The sequence below is a fragment of the Canis aureus genome, chromosome 2 (genome assembly GCF_053574225.1).
Source record: "Canis aureus isolate CA01 chromosome 2, VMU_Caureus_v.1.0, whole genome shotgun sequence".
Classification (NCBI taxonomy): domain Eukaryota; kingdom Metazoa; phylum Chordata; class Mammalia; order Carnivora; family Canidae; genus Canis; species Canis aureus.
The window spans coordinates 29,619,329-29,634,161 of NC_135612.1; the positions used below are offsets into that span (position 1 = coordinate 29,619,329).

The following is a 14,833-nucleotide window of genomic DNA, read 5'->3' on the forward strand; positions in this document are numbered from 1 at the left end:
TATGAACTGTGATTGATAGGCTTTAAAAGATATAATGAATCTTCAAAGAGACGTTCCATGAATACAGAGGTTAATATAGGGGATTTTTCTTTTCAATTCTAAATATATCTTGTAACCATATTTCTCCAGTTTAGGTTTATGGTTGTATAAAGTATATTTCCATCCCAAATTAGAGGGAGAAGGCTCCCCTGTCCCCCCTTTTTTGGCTTTTGCTTTTCTTCTAACAGAATTTCGCAAAAGTGGTTAAGAAAAACCTTTTCATTTATGCTCTTGGGTTCTGTTCCTAAACTGAGTTTGATGAGCACACTGACATGTGGAATTAAACCTTTCTGATTTTCTAATAGCATTTTCTTCATCTGTGAGGATATTGGACTTTTATTAGATTCCAGAGGATGACTTCATTTTACAATTGGTTTTGCTATAAAGTTTATGCATTGTGCAAACTTACTAATAAAATTCTGTTTTCTCAGAATTTGGTTTTTTTGCTTTTAACAGAAGAAAATCAGTTTTGCCTTCTGATAGAAAGGACCTTAAAAAATAAAACTAAAAACTATTCAGAGTAAAAATATTAAAGTGTAAATGAGTAGAGTTGAGTAATAAGCTTGATGTCATGTGATATACTGTTAACTGTGTTCGTTTTTAAAAGTAATCAGATAAACCCATGGATATCATAGCAAGAACATAATTAAGCATACTGATGTCTTAAAGGTAGCAGGAGCCCTGTGAACCAAGTTTACAGTTCATACTTGGAACTAACTTATCTCCACATAGATATTGGAAAATGTCAGAAGACTAACCCATGATGTCTTAGCAAAACTAAATCCATTACCTTTCTAGGATTTACAATTTTATCTCTCAATTGAATGCTTGATCATTAGTAATCTTGGTGGTATCTGAATTGTATTTTCATATTTCCTATTATCATGAGTTTTATCTGTTTATTTACATGTATATTTTCCTTTGTGTTTCTTACACTGACCTATGGTTACCGTGAATTTTATTCCATGAATTATTATAACTATGTTATGAAATACTGAAATCAGGGATAACAAGAATGTTTTATATATTAATAGAAATAACCACCCATTCAATCTCCCATTCTTTTGCAAGTTATCTTTGAGTGATGTTAAGTAATCACAGTATTGCCCTATTTAGCAGTGTCTCAAGAGATAGTAGAAACCTTTGAGAAAATCTTATAGAAAGCTTTGAGAAGATCATAGCGTACCATTGTTAAGCTTTTTGTGATTTGAGTTTTCCAAATTACAGAATGCCTTTGAATTAGCTGTGGTCTTAGACCTTTGGCTTATGAAGCTCCTTTTATAAGCCTTGCTTGATTTTAAGCTAGGAGGGCTTCTGGGGACAGTTATTCTGTATTTAGAAATAAGCAAAGATAATCCTGGTACAATGCAATGGAAAAAACCTTGGCTTACAACAGGATATCTTCCCTTTTCCAGCAATATGTTCTCTGATTTGTGTATTAAATTGCTACTTCTAGAGTGCTGTTTCTAGTGTTTTCATTATTCGATAAACCTTTTTTTATTCAAGTATAGTTGGCACAGAAAGTTACATTAGTTTCAGGTGTATAACATAGTGATTCAACAATTATATGTTGTAGTACACTTACCCCAAGTATAGCTATCGTTTGTCACCATACAATGTTATTACAGTACCTTTGACTATATTCCTTGTGCTGTACCTTTTATTCCTGTGACATTGTTTTGACAAGCTGTTTTCTGCACCTAGAATTCTCCTCTTGCTACCTTTCCCTGCTCTCTGTCTCTATTTCTTTATCTTGTATCAGGGTTCCTTCCCCCTTTCTCTTACACTATGCCCTCCTCCTCCTCCAACTTGGAAAAATACAAAGCATCCTGTCAAAACAGCCCTACATGGAGAAGAGATTTAGGTTAGAAATACTACCCACATCACAAGAGGGCTAGTTTTTTGTTGGGTGGGAAAATAAAGCAAATGAGTAGAATATTTTCCAATTTTGTGTATGTTATAAATTACATATATATTTATGTGTGTGTATATATGTATTATATATATTTCATAATGGAAAAATAACTTATTAAAAAGTTTTTTTTACCAACTTGTTTGTGGTTCTGAATCTAATGTATCAGTTCTTTAATTCTTGCTGACAGAGTAATAATGGTAACATGTTTTACAAAAGTTATGGTTACCCTGGAGTCATTTCATGATTCAGCTGTAAAAAGATAACTCTTCCAGTAATACAGGAATTTTGTGGATGTACTAATTTGATTAAAAACATACTATTTGAAGGCCATGTTGTTAGCTATTGACTGTTGTGACTTAACTCATTTATTGCCAGAGTGCCTGCTCAGGCTTTATGAATTTACATTGAGGAAAATGCCAACTTTACATCTTATTTAAGCTAGCCATGTTGTGAATGATAATGGTGGTTTTCATAAGGGATTCCTGTTAAAAAGTTGACCATAGGGAACCCTGGGTGGCGCAGCAGTTTAGCGCCTGCCTTTGGCCCAGGGCGCGATCCTGGAGACCCGGGATCGAATCCCACGTCGGGCTCCCGGTGCATGGAGCCTGCTTCTCCCTCTGCCTGTGTCTCTGCCTCTCTCTCTGTGTGTGTGTGACTATCATAAATAAATAAAAGTTAAAAAAAAAAAAGTTGACCATAATTGTGTTCAAAGAGCATATCTTGCCCTTAGTAAATCAGTGTCTTCTTTAGGTCTCACATACTTTTCACAGAATCATTTTCCATATGTCGGAGAGCAAGAAGTGTGGTGTAGCAAAATGTGTGTGCTTTATTGTTACCACCCCTCTTATGGGAACACTGATATAAATCTGAGAATGTTTTTATTTTATATGTAATCCTCAAAGAAAATAATTTGACCTTTGCTTTATATATTTTTTAAGGGATCAGTGCTTTGATCGAAATACCTAAGAACTGTGTTGTGGCAGCAGTTGGCAAAGAACTGAGTGAGTAGGACTCTTTTTCTTTTATTCCTTTTTTAAAAAACTTAAAAGTACACACATTTTGGAAAGATAAACTTTTAATTTAAGGGACATCTGCCCCTGCCCCAGTGTTGGTCTCCTGTGATGGTTGAGGTGATGTGGAGACTGAGACATTTTCAAGAAGACATTAGGTCAGTTTTTGTGCTTCATCTAACATAGCCAAGTGGGGGCAGGGTAACCCCATATGTCTGACGCCAGAGAAGGCTATTTACATTCCACAGTCTTTTCTGTCGCTGATCCACAGTCATACACTTAACAGACATTTTAACCATACAAAGCAACTGTCAGCATTCTGGAAACTAAAAACTTAAGTTGGATGGTTGGAGGACAGTCTTTATAGGAATTCACTAAGGCAGCGACTATGGAGTTTTTGCCTCAGGAAGCCAGATTGGGGCCTATTGTCTTGGGAGAAGTTTATACCTTTTCCTTCTGAGTAATAGGGGGCCTTCAGAGCAGAGGGAGGGAGTAGCAAAAGGAATTTTTTAAATGTACTAATTGATTTATAAACATGCTGTTTGAAGGCCACTTAACTGTTGACTCTTGGCTCTTTTACTGCCAGGGAGCCCATAGTAAAAATAAAGCCTTTTGTTCCCACTGCCTTTTGAATGGAATTTGGGTGCCCAGATATGATAGAGTAAGCATGTTTCTTAAAGGTTGCTTTTTTCTTGAAGAATTTTTCTAATGTATCCCAGAGGGCATTTGATGTTGCTTATGCTTTTTTCACAGACCAGACCTGAGATGTGCAAATGCTAGTACAACATGAGCTAATTGTTTACCATTTATTAAGTGCTGTTTGCAGGCTCCATTGCCTTGCAGCCAAAATTTTCAGCTGACCTTCCCATGTTAATCATGTCAGAGAAGTAATTTACTGGACCCTGTGCTTATCCTTTTTGTCATAGAATAGTATCAAAAGACACTATAATTCTGTGTTTAGTTTTTTTTCTCTTCCTTGTAGAAATGTCATTTTCCCCCATTTTTTATCATGCTAGAAACCTCCCATGCTCTTCCCTGCCTTTCTCCTCTTGTAGCCAGCCAATCACTTTGAGTTATGCTGATTTTACTACGTTAGGTAGTGGTTCTCAGGTTTTACTGTGCATTTAAATGACCTCGAGTGCTTGCTAAAAACACAAATTACTGGGGCATACGTAGAGTTTTTAATTCGGTAGGTCTTGGGTGGGGCCTGAGCTTCTGCATTTCAAACACATATTTTGGTATTGCAGGAGGTTGCTGGCTGAGGGCCATACTTTGAGGACTGCTTCTCTAAGTGTTTTGATCGTCTTCTTTCCATCTCACTGCTCTTGGCTTATTCAGACTCTCAACTCCCTTCTTGCCTATTATGTTGTGCTAGTCTCCTAACTTAGCTTCTTTCCTCTCCTCCACTCTAGTCCTTCTCCAGTGCCTTCTCCTCCTCCAGTTTAGGGCTTCTCAGATACATTTTCCAGGAGGTGCCAGAGATGATCTGTCTAAAAGGCAGGCTACCCTTCTGCTTAAAACCTTCAGTGGCTTCTATTGCCTATAATGGTCATTTCTACACTCTCAAATTTCTCACTAGTACAAAAGTTCTACTTCTTGGAGATGAACATAGAATTGCCAGGTTTTGTTTTTTTTTTTTTTTAAAAAGATTTTATTTAGTTACTCATGAGAGACATAGAGACGAAGGCAGAAACATAGACAGAGGGAGAAGCAGGCTCCATGAAGGGAGCCCAACGTGGGATTTGACCCCGGGACTCCAGGTTCACGCCCTGAGCTAAAGGCAAATGCTCAATCTCTGAGCCACCCAAGTGCCCTGAGTTGCCAGATTTGTATTTTGCTTAGTAAAAACATTAAAAACAAAAAACTATCATTTAGCACCCTTGTTTTTTAAAATTACTTTTTAACAAAAACATATGAAGAACATGGTCTCAGCAAAGAAGAAGAGTTTAAATTGAATATATTTAACTTCATACAAAACCGATGTGACCTTATTTTTTCTCATTTTTGCCATAGATGAATGAGAGCTTTGCCCTAGAGGACCCATGTAAGACCAGTAAGATAAAGTCTAGACTTTTTAACATGTCAAATCCAGTCCTTTATTTTCTTTCTCCTATCTCCTTTGAGTTCTGTATCCCATGTCTGTCAACACTGAATTGCCCAGGATTCTCTCCTCTGATGTGTTCTCACCTCTGTGCCTTCACTTCTCCTATCTCTTTGTATCAGGTCTTTTCCTCCTACTCACTGCCCTCTTTAATGTTGCTAATCCCTACTTAATCTTTAAGCTTCAATATGGATTTTTTTGAGAATAAAGGCTTCCTTACCCAATAATCTCTGCTCTCAAAAGTTTTTCCTTCTGTATTCTTATAATCGCACATGTGTCATTTTACTTATGACTTTATTTATTTATTTATTTATTTATTTATTTATTTATTTATTTATTTATTTAGAGTGTGGGGAGGGACAGAGGGAGAAGGAGAGAAAGAATCTTAAGCAGGCTCCACACCGAGTACGTAGCTTGACTTGGGGGTCAGCGTTCAGTCTCACAGCCTTGAGATTATGACCTGAGCTGAAATCAAGAGTTGGATGCTTAACCAACTGAGGTGCTCTTCACTTATTACTTTTAAAAAAAGACTTTAGGCAGCTGCTTGGCTGGCTCCGTCAGAAGAGTGTATGACTCTTGATCTTGGGGTTGTAAGTGTAGGCCCCACGTTGGGTGTAGAGATTACTTAAATATTAAAAAAAAAATACTTTTGTTTACTTTTTTGTTCTCTCCTCACTCTTCCCCTTCAGAATGTGAGCTTCTTGACAGCTAGAGCTTTTTATTCATCTTTTTATTCATCAAACAGATGAGAGATTTTTATTGAATGGATGAGTAATTGAGTCAGTTCATTGACATGTAGTAGAAACAACACTAATACCTCAACAGAAGTTAGAATATCATCTTAAAAAAGGGAAGAAATTAAAGTTGATTTTATTCAGAAAATAAATTGTAAAGAATAGGTAATCTTAAAAATGAGGTTCTGCATTTTGTTAGTTTTATCATAAAATACAGTGCCATGGGCAGCCCCAGTGGCGCAGCGGTTTGGCGCCGCCTGCAGCCCAGGGAGTGATCCTGGAGACCCTGGATAGAGTCCCACGTCAGGCTCTCTGCATGGAGCCTGCTTCTCCCTCTGCCTGTGTCTCTGCCTCTCATTCTCTCTCTGTGTCTCTATGAATAAATAAATAAAATATTAAAAAAAAATACAGTGCCATTTTTCCTTACATAAAAATAAATTCCAGGGGTGCCTGGGTGACTCAATTGGTTAAGCCTCCAACTCTTGATCTCAATTAAGGTCTTGATCTCAGCGTCATGAGTTCAAGTCCTGCATTGGGCTCTATTCTGGGTATGGAGCCTGCTTAAAACTAAATAAATGAGTGAAAAATAAAATTAAAAAAATCTCATTCTCTGGAAGAGAGCACCTTTTCTATTTCTAAGACCCATTTGTGCCCATGTTCTTGGTTTTAAATGTTCCATACCAATTTTTCTTTTTCTGTGTGAGGGCAGACTCCTTTCAACAGGAAATACAATTTCTTTATTCTTTTTCAAGATTTTATTTATTGCATGTGCACATGAGTGGAGGGAGGGGCAAAAGGGAAGGGAGAGGGAGAGATTCAAACAGACTCTGCACTGAGTGCAGAGCCTAACTTGGGACTTGAAGTCACGACCCTGAGATCAGAACCTGAGCCAAAACCAAGAGCTGGGCACTCAACCAACTGAGATACAGCACCCCTCAACAGGAGATAAAATTTCTGAGTGCACTTGTGTGTTTCAGTGACTTTGAGGTTTTGCTAGCTAAGCAAGGCTATCAGCTCTGAGATTTCATCTTGATTTAGAAGACCAAGCTCTTTCTTCTTAACCCTTTTTTATTATTTATTTGTTTGTTCTTAAAAGATTTTATTTGAGAGAGAGAGAGAGTGCACACAAGTGCGGTGAGGGGCGGAAGGAGAAGCAGATTCCTCGCTGAGCAGAGAGCCCAATGTGGAGCTCAATCCTTGGACTCCGGGATTATGACCTGAGCCAAAGGCAGACACCCAACCAACGGAGCCACCCAGGCGCCCCGCTTAACTCTGTTTTAGAATTGACTATTGCTTCTCTTTGTCTTCGGATCTAATTTATATTTGTTTCCTTTCCTTGAAGTTATTACATAGGTGACCGTCTGAATACTTGTCTATACGGGCCATATTTCTGAATTCACTGAACAGTTTCACATTATCTTTAGCCTTTAGTAGTTTGTAGAAATCTACTTGGTAGGTTTCCATTCCTCATCACTATTCCAAGTTATTATTTCTGTTAGTTTGATTAAATAGTACATTGCCTGTTATTCCACAGTCCCAATCTCAAGATCATTAGTAGTATTCCAACTATAAGTAGAATTTTTACACAACCTTGATAGGTATCAGGAGGGGTTCCCTTTGTATTTACTGAAAAACCTTCTTTTGACAGCCACAGTTTGAATGTGAATGGCTGTCAGAATGATGTAGCTTGGCTAGAGGTGTGTCAGTTGGCAAAATATTGTCCAGAGACAGAAAGAAATGTGATATGACCAGTTTTCCAGAGAGGAATGTGAGAAAGAAAAGAGACCTTAGTAATTATCCACCACCTGGAAAGGGTATGGGTTCTTCCCACTTCTCAGACATTAGTCATCCTAATCTGTGAGCACCCATAGTACTTGGTACAGTGGCTTATCTATAGCACTTAATACATTGATTATAAGGTTATTTATAAGTCTCACTCCCACTCTAGACTGTGTTTTAGGGCAGTGCCTGGCCTTATTCACATTTGATGTCTAAGTTGCTGGAACATAATTGATGTTTAGTAAATGTTGATAGAATCACTCCTGTTGATTTGATTTTTGGAGTTTTCTGTATTGATTAAAGTTAGGATTTGTACAAGTTTAAATAACGCTGTTTATTACAGTCAGATAATGAGTAAAGCAATACAGTGAACATCTGTTATAATCAAAAGTATATTGAAGGAATACACTGAACATCTGTGACACACAAAAACTATGAGGTGTGTTCTCAGAGAATTTATAATCCAATAGTTTATGCCTAAAAAAAATAATAGCTGCTGAAGTCTTCACTGAATTGACGTTTGTAGCTTATTTTGTAGCAGTGCTTACTGACCTGAGAACATGGGTAGAGAAAGCTGGTGATGGAGATTATTCTAGGATGTGGACCAGTCACTGGCCAAAGAAAGAGGGAGGCAGGATAGCCAGATTTGTACTGAAGCCCTAGACAGGATGGGCACTTGTGGGTTTAGGAGAGTTTTAATAAAGGAATAGTTATATACTCAGGATTTTAGTAGATCATCTTAAACATCTCAAGCATTTGAAAGAAATACTCTAAAGTAGTCTGAATAAGGCTTTCTCTGGAAATGAGTTTTTCAATATTTTAGATCTTTCTCACTTAATGAAATGTTAGCTTTTTTTAGCAGAAATAGAATTGTCTTCTTTGACCATTTTAATAAAATTATATCTGTATTTTCATTTAGTAATTTTCCAGCTGGTAGCACCCACAGAAGAATCACTAGAATGGGATATTCTTGAAATTAAGCGCCTCCTTGATCATCAGGATAATATTCTCTCATTGGTTAATGTCAATGGTAAGCTTATTGTTTGCATGTCTATATTCTATAAAATTTTGTACTTGTTAACAAAACCTATTCTGAACTTTAGTCTTTTTTTGTTTTAGGATTCTGTAATTACTATCATTAAAATAATGCTTTATGCTAGGAGGGATCAGCATAGTGTGAGATTTAAGCCAGTGGACTGATAAAGTTTTGTAGGTTGGTAGGTCTAAGATGTAGTCATAAGAAAAATAGAGTAGGGCAGAGAAAAGAGATGATGGAGGGAGCATGCTTAACTCACATGCTGTGTGGTAGCTGTGGGATAACCATCATAGGCTATAAATATTAATGCTTAGTGGTATTTCAGCATTTTTGGCAAATAGTCTGGCTAGGAGTCTTGGGTGGCTGAAGTTTAATAGTCTGGAGGAGACTGTAAGAGAATTGTGAGGATGCTCTGAATATGATATAGTGGGAAGACTGGATTGCAATCCCTGGCCTGAACCTGGGTTGGCTCTTCTGGAACAATATTTTGTATAACCATGAAGCAAAAGGAACGAGTACACACAGCACCAAATGTAGTCTCCATTTTTATGCCATTGAGTCACATTTTCAGGTACATGTATGAGAATGTCCTTTCCAGCTCCAGAATGCTCTTCCCTGATAGCCATCTTCTTACACAACCACCTGCAAGTCTTTCTAAAGATCAGATTGTCTGTGGTGATAGAAGTTAACATGTTGGGAGCACCCTTTTATTGTTCTCTGGGGGCTCCTGTTTTCTGTAGCCATGAATGGCACCACCAAAGACAAGTTCCTTTTTTTTTTTTTTTTTTAAGACAAGTTTTTATTTGAGAGACCCTCTGACACAGAGCCCTAACTCCAAGGCCCTGGAGCTGCTAAGAAAAGCACAACAGTGTCATGCCTAGTTCTGTTTTAGTGATGAAGCATTGGTACCATTGATCCAGCGTGGTTCCTTAATGAAGGTGATGGGATGTTACTCAAGAGGCCTTAACTTTGTGGCTCTTCTTTTGCTGTGTGATATGCAACAGAGCTTGTAACAGTTTAACCAAGAAAGCGTTCTTCAGTTATTTCTTTGCCACTTCTTAAGGGAAGAAAAATGAAAATCTAAAGCAAAAAAATCGGTAATAAGAATTATAGGAAACCCCTAGTATTTTTACTTTCTCAACTCCTGACTGTAAATTTACCTTACAAATAATAAATAACCCAGAAGCATATTGAGGAATCATATATGGACAGAATCTGTTAGAATTTGGAAATGGTATTGTGACAGTCTTATTTTGTACAGAGGCCTGTTTGCTATATTGCAGAGTTCAGTGATCCTGGACTGATGATGATGTACAGTTCCCAGTTGCATTCTCCACCTGTGTCTTTCCCCAATTACCAGTGGAAGATGTGGCTAGATAGTACTGGGTCTGTACTTCACAGGGAAGTGCATTTTCATTGAGATGGCCCCTGGCAACCCTAGGACAGAATTCCCACAAACGTGGATAATGAGTCACAGGTTTGCCAAAGAGATCTGAACGCCTGAGCAGAAGGTTTTCTAACACAGACATACAAGATAACCTTGTTCGTGTCTTCTAGCAAAAGGCTCTGGTGCTTCTTCGTTTTATTCCTTTTTTTGCTTTGACAGCATGGTATGGCAACCATAAATTATTAGTACTTGTGAGGGAGGGGTAGACGTACAACAATAAGATTTCATATTAAGTAACTTTAAGTACATAGGATGAAAATCTATCCATATATATCGTTGAGGTTGTTTTGTGCAAAACATTTTGAGTGATCTGCTTGGGAATATATATTACACAGTGATAAATTACACTGACTTAACTGAATGTCCGTATTTTGTTTTAAGTGAAAAATTCCAACTGGGCACAAATACTTTGCTTCTAACACATAGATGAATCACAGTTGGGAGGATTAAGTCAGAGCAGGCGATTGCTTTGTCTCAGGTTAAGTTAACTGTTACGATGACACATGTAGAGTTAGTGTCAAGAATCTTCACTCCTTATCTGGTTTTTTGGGATGGAAAAGAAGGTCACAGAAAGAGTAGTACTGCCGCCATTAACTATCCTACTATTAAAATTAGAAACCTGTTTCTCTGCACAGATGAGAAGTGAACTTATTTTATCACATAGCAAATTCTGTAGTCTGTTAATAAGCTATAGAAATTGGACTTGAAACTAAGACAAAATAATGTTTACCTGTATAATTACTGGTAATTTTTATTTCTAAGAGATTGTTCATCTAGTTATTAGGTATTTCTGTCAGGGTTATTTGATAAATGGAATAATTAAATCATAATTAACTCATCTTTGTATTCCTAAATTACAAATAACTGGATGTTATAATACCATTATTATAGAGTAATACTGGGGGCTCAAAGTAATCCCAGGGACCCAAAGATAGCATTTGATGTCTTTTTTAAATGGCTCCACATTTATTATGGGATTTTTGCAATCATCTTCATTTAATGCATGAGAAATCCAAGATAGAGAAAGGTTAAATGATTTTCTGAGGACCAGGTGGCTAGTAATAGAGCTACAATTAGAACTTGGGTTTTTAGACTCACATTGTATTGTTTTGTTCTACCTTACCTAAAATATATAAGGATTAAAATAAATTACATTTCTTTAAGATAATTTTTACTGTCCACAGTTATACATTTTCTATTAAATATGTAATTTATAAAGGTTTCTTAGTTGGCCAACTAATTTAATCTTCTTTTAAGGTTATAAAAACTTGTTATTATACAAGTAATACGTAGTCACAGTAGAGAAATGAGAAAATACTGAGAAACATGAAGAATGTAAAAATTAAAATTGTCCCACGCTACAGAATTAAGCAGTGGTCATCCATATCCTTTTAGGCATTTTTCTGAGCATGTGTATATGTGTGTGTGTATATATATATATATATATATATATATATATATATATATATATGGCTTGTGGTTTTATAACAGTATGTCATGAATATATTTCTACAGCAATACAAACATACTTTTACAACTTAATTTTTAATAATAGCATTATTGTTTTATTTTGTAGATGTCTTATTTATTCAGTCCCCAACTGGATGTTTAGATTATCTTCACATTTTTAATGTTATATGTAATAATCGTGTTGCATATATCTTTTATATACTTTCCTCAGGATAAATTCCTAGAAGTGGAATTATTGGATCAAGGGGTTTACATTTTTTGAAAGATATTGATGCATGTTACCAAACTTTGAAAGGATTGTACCAGTTTGTACTAGGACATTAGTAATACGGAAGTGTGTTGATTTCCTATGCTGTTGCCAGCATTGGGTATTTTCCTACTTTTTAATCTTTATCAATTTTCATATCAATCAGTAGTTTCTTACTGCTTTTAGATTTCTTTGATTATTAAGGAAATTGAACATCTTTTCACATGATTACTGCCTATTTGTTCTTGTTTTACCTATTCAGGTCTTTTGGCCATTTTCTCTGTTGGAGTATTTATCTTATTTTTAGTGATTTCTTGGAGCTCCTGTGTATCAAGTATAGTAAATTCATTTTGACATCTGAGTTGCAAATTTTTTTCGCAGCCTTTGTCATTTAAATATGTGGGTTTTTTGCTAAGGAGATATTTACTCGTATTATCTTTCTCTATCCAGCTGCCTATAGAGCTTTTTACCACTCCACATTTATAAAAGCTTTTACCTTTATTTTTTCAATCCTTTAAGCACTTTTTAAAAAAGATTTTATTTATTTATTTGAGAGAGAGAGAGAGAGTAGAGAACATGCATGTGAGTGAGAGGAAGGAGGGGAAAGGGAGTCACACGCTTTCCTAAGCCACCCAAGTGCCCCTCCTTTTAAGCACTTTTAATGTTCTAATGTATTTGAAACTTATTTTGACATGTGTAAAATAATAGAAAAAAATATATATTGGTCTCTGCTCCCAGTTGCTGGCACAGAGCTCCTAAACCCTTGTAATTTCCTAAGTGATAAGAGTATAATATAAGGAACCCCTTTTGTTCTAATATTTGGTCTAATATTTGCTGACATGAGAGCTCCTACCTAGATCTCGGAATTTTCTGTGTGATAGGAGTGTATTTTGTTTTAATGAGACCATTATTTCTTAGTGGACTTCTAGATGGGAGTTGGTCACCAGAAAGACAAAGCCGTGGTCTTTTGAGAAATTTGGAATTTTTAGCTCGACTCTTCATTCTCCAGAGAGGGGCTGGAAATGGAGGTAATAATTGATCATGTTTATATGACAAAGCCTCCATAAAAATTCCAACAGTGTGGAGTTTGGAGAGCTTCCAGATTGCCCAATATGTGAAGGTGCTGGGGGAGTGGCACACTTGGAGAATTCACAGAAGCTCCACAGCCCTTCCCTCTCACCTTGTCCTACAGATCTCCTCCATCTCTGTCCTTTATCATATCCTTTTATAATAAGCTGGTAAACAGGAAACTGTTTTCCTGAGGTCTGTGAGCTGCTCTGCAAATTAATTGAATCTGAGGGGGAGCTGTGAGAACGTCTCATTTATAGCTGATTGGTTAGAAGCACAGGTAACAACCTGGACTTGCCATTGGCATCTGATGGCTACCTCCAGGGTAGAGTGTCAAAATGAGTTAAAATGTAGGACACTCAGGGATGTCGCAGAATTTTGTGGTATAGGAAAACCCAACACACATCTGGTGTCACAGGTGTTGTGTGATAGTAGTGTGACGGGAAAAGAGAGACACAGGGTAAGGGTCAGTTTTCTAAACAGTATCTCATCCAAGATAAGGTTCTTTTATTTCTACTCCCCGGTTAACCAAATATTCCACTCACTATGAGCCATTTTTTTTTCCTCACTGAATTGAAATGCTGTTATCACATACTAAATAACTTAAGTAGTCTGGAGTCTTTTTCTCGTCTTGATGTTCTGTTACATTGATGTTTCTGTTTGGCTTGTATAGGTACCTTACTATTCTAAATATTAATGTTTTATAGAGTACTTACTACTAGGCAGTCCATTCCTTTTTTGACCTTTAGCCTATATAAAATAATAACTAACGAGACAAATATGAACTCTGCCTAGATTTGAGTTTCATAACTGGTTCCCATGTTGGAGAAATGATCATCTGGGATATCCTAGACTGGACCATGCAGGCCTGTGAATGCAACTTCTGGGACCCATCTCCACAGCTGGACACCCAGCAAGAAATAAAGCTCTGCCAAAAACCAAATGACATTTCTATTCATCATTTCACATGGGATGAAGAGGTAAAAAAAGAAAAGTTGAGAAAATAGCTGTAAACTTGCCTTTTTTTTAATGAATCCAGTTTCTAATTTTTTAAACTTAATCTCTTAATGGATGTAAAAAGGTAACATTCCCATGTTGAGGTTGCTCTTTAAAGTGTTCTGATATATTTTTTTTAATTTTTATTTATTTATGATAGTCACAGAGAGAGAGAGAGAGAGAGAGAGAGAGAGAGAGGCAGAGACACAGGCAGAGGGAGAAGCAGGCTCCATGCACCGGGAGCCCGATGTGGGATTTGATCCCGGGTCTCCAGGATCGCACCCTGGGCCAAAGGCAGGCGCCAAACCGCTGCGCCACCCAGGGATCCCTGATATTTTTCAAAGATTACACAATTTGCATGAAAAAAAGCATTATAATCTTAGCCCCTGTCTATGAGGCAAGGAAGTGATTAAATGTCCACAGATCTAAAAACTGTTGAAATGTTTGGTTGGATTAAATAATCCCAAAGGATCTGAGGATAAAGCTTAAAATGTGGTTTGAAAACACTTTGGGAAAGGATTCTTTTGAAGATGCTTGTGCATTTCCTGGGGAGATAAGGGAAATTTAAAATTTTAGGAATGTTTTTCTTTTAGTCTACTAGCATCCTGAGGCAAGATGATTGTGTGAGAATTACTAAATTCATTCCTTTAGGCCTTGGTGTGATCCTGTTGAAGCACTTTACATCTTCTTTACAGTGAGAGACTGGTACCAATGGATTATGGAATCTTGGCTCTGATCTGTACATTTCTTTTTTTTTTTGCCTTCACAGGCTTAGAAAATGTCTGCAAGAGGGGGCTTACTGCTCTAAATGTAATCACAAGAAATGTTTTAGAGTTGTAACTTTTGAGTTACACAGGGGGGAGCCTTTTTTTTTCTACTTTATTTTGTGCCTTTCTATAGCATTTACATTTTGTAATCATATGCATGTTTTTTTAAAGTTCGTTTATTTATTTAAGTAATCTTTACACCCAGCGTGTGGGACTTCAACTCA

At 36.8% G+C, this 14,833-nt stretch overlaps 1 protein-coding gene across 14 annotated transcripts in view; it reads left to right on the plus strand.

Annotated features, from left to right (window-relative positions):
* Nucleotides 1-14,833, plus strand: part of WDR41 (WD repeat domain 41) — a 206,119-nt gene that overhangs the window by 183,890 nt on the left and 7,396 nt on the right. For all 14 annotated transcript variants that reach the window (XM_077867444.1, XM_077867457.1, XM_077867436.1 and 11 more), the window contains 3 exons: nt 2,893-2,955; nt 8,498-8,608; nt 13,642-13,826. In XM_077867444.1, coding sequence (XP_077723570.1) covers nt 2,893-2,955; nt 8,498-8,608; nt 13,642-13,826 — 359 coding nt within the window. The remainder of the gene's footprint in view (nt 1-2,892; nt 2,956-8,497; nt 8,609-13,641; nt 13,827-14,833) is intronic.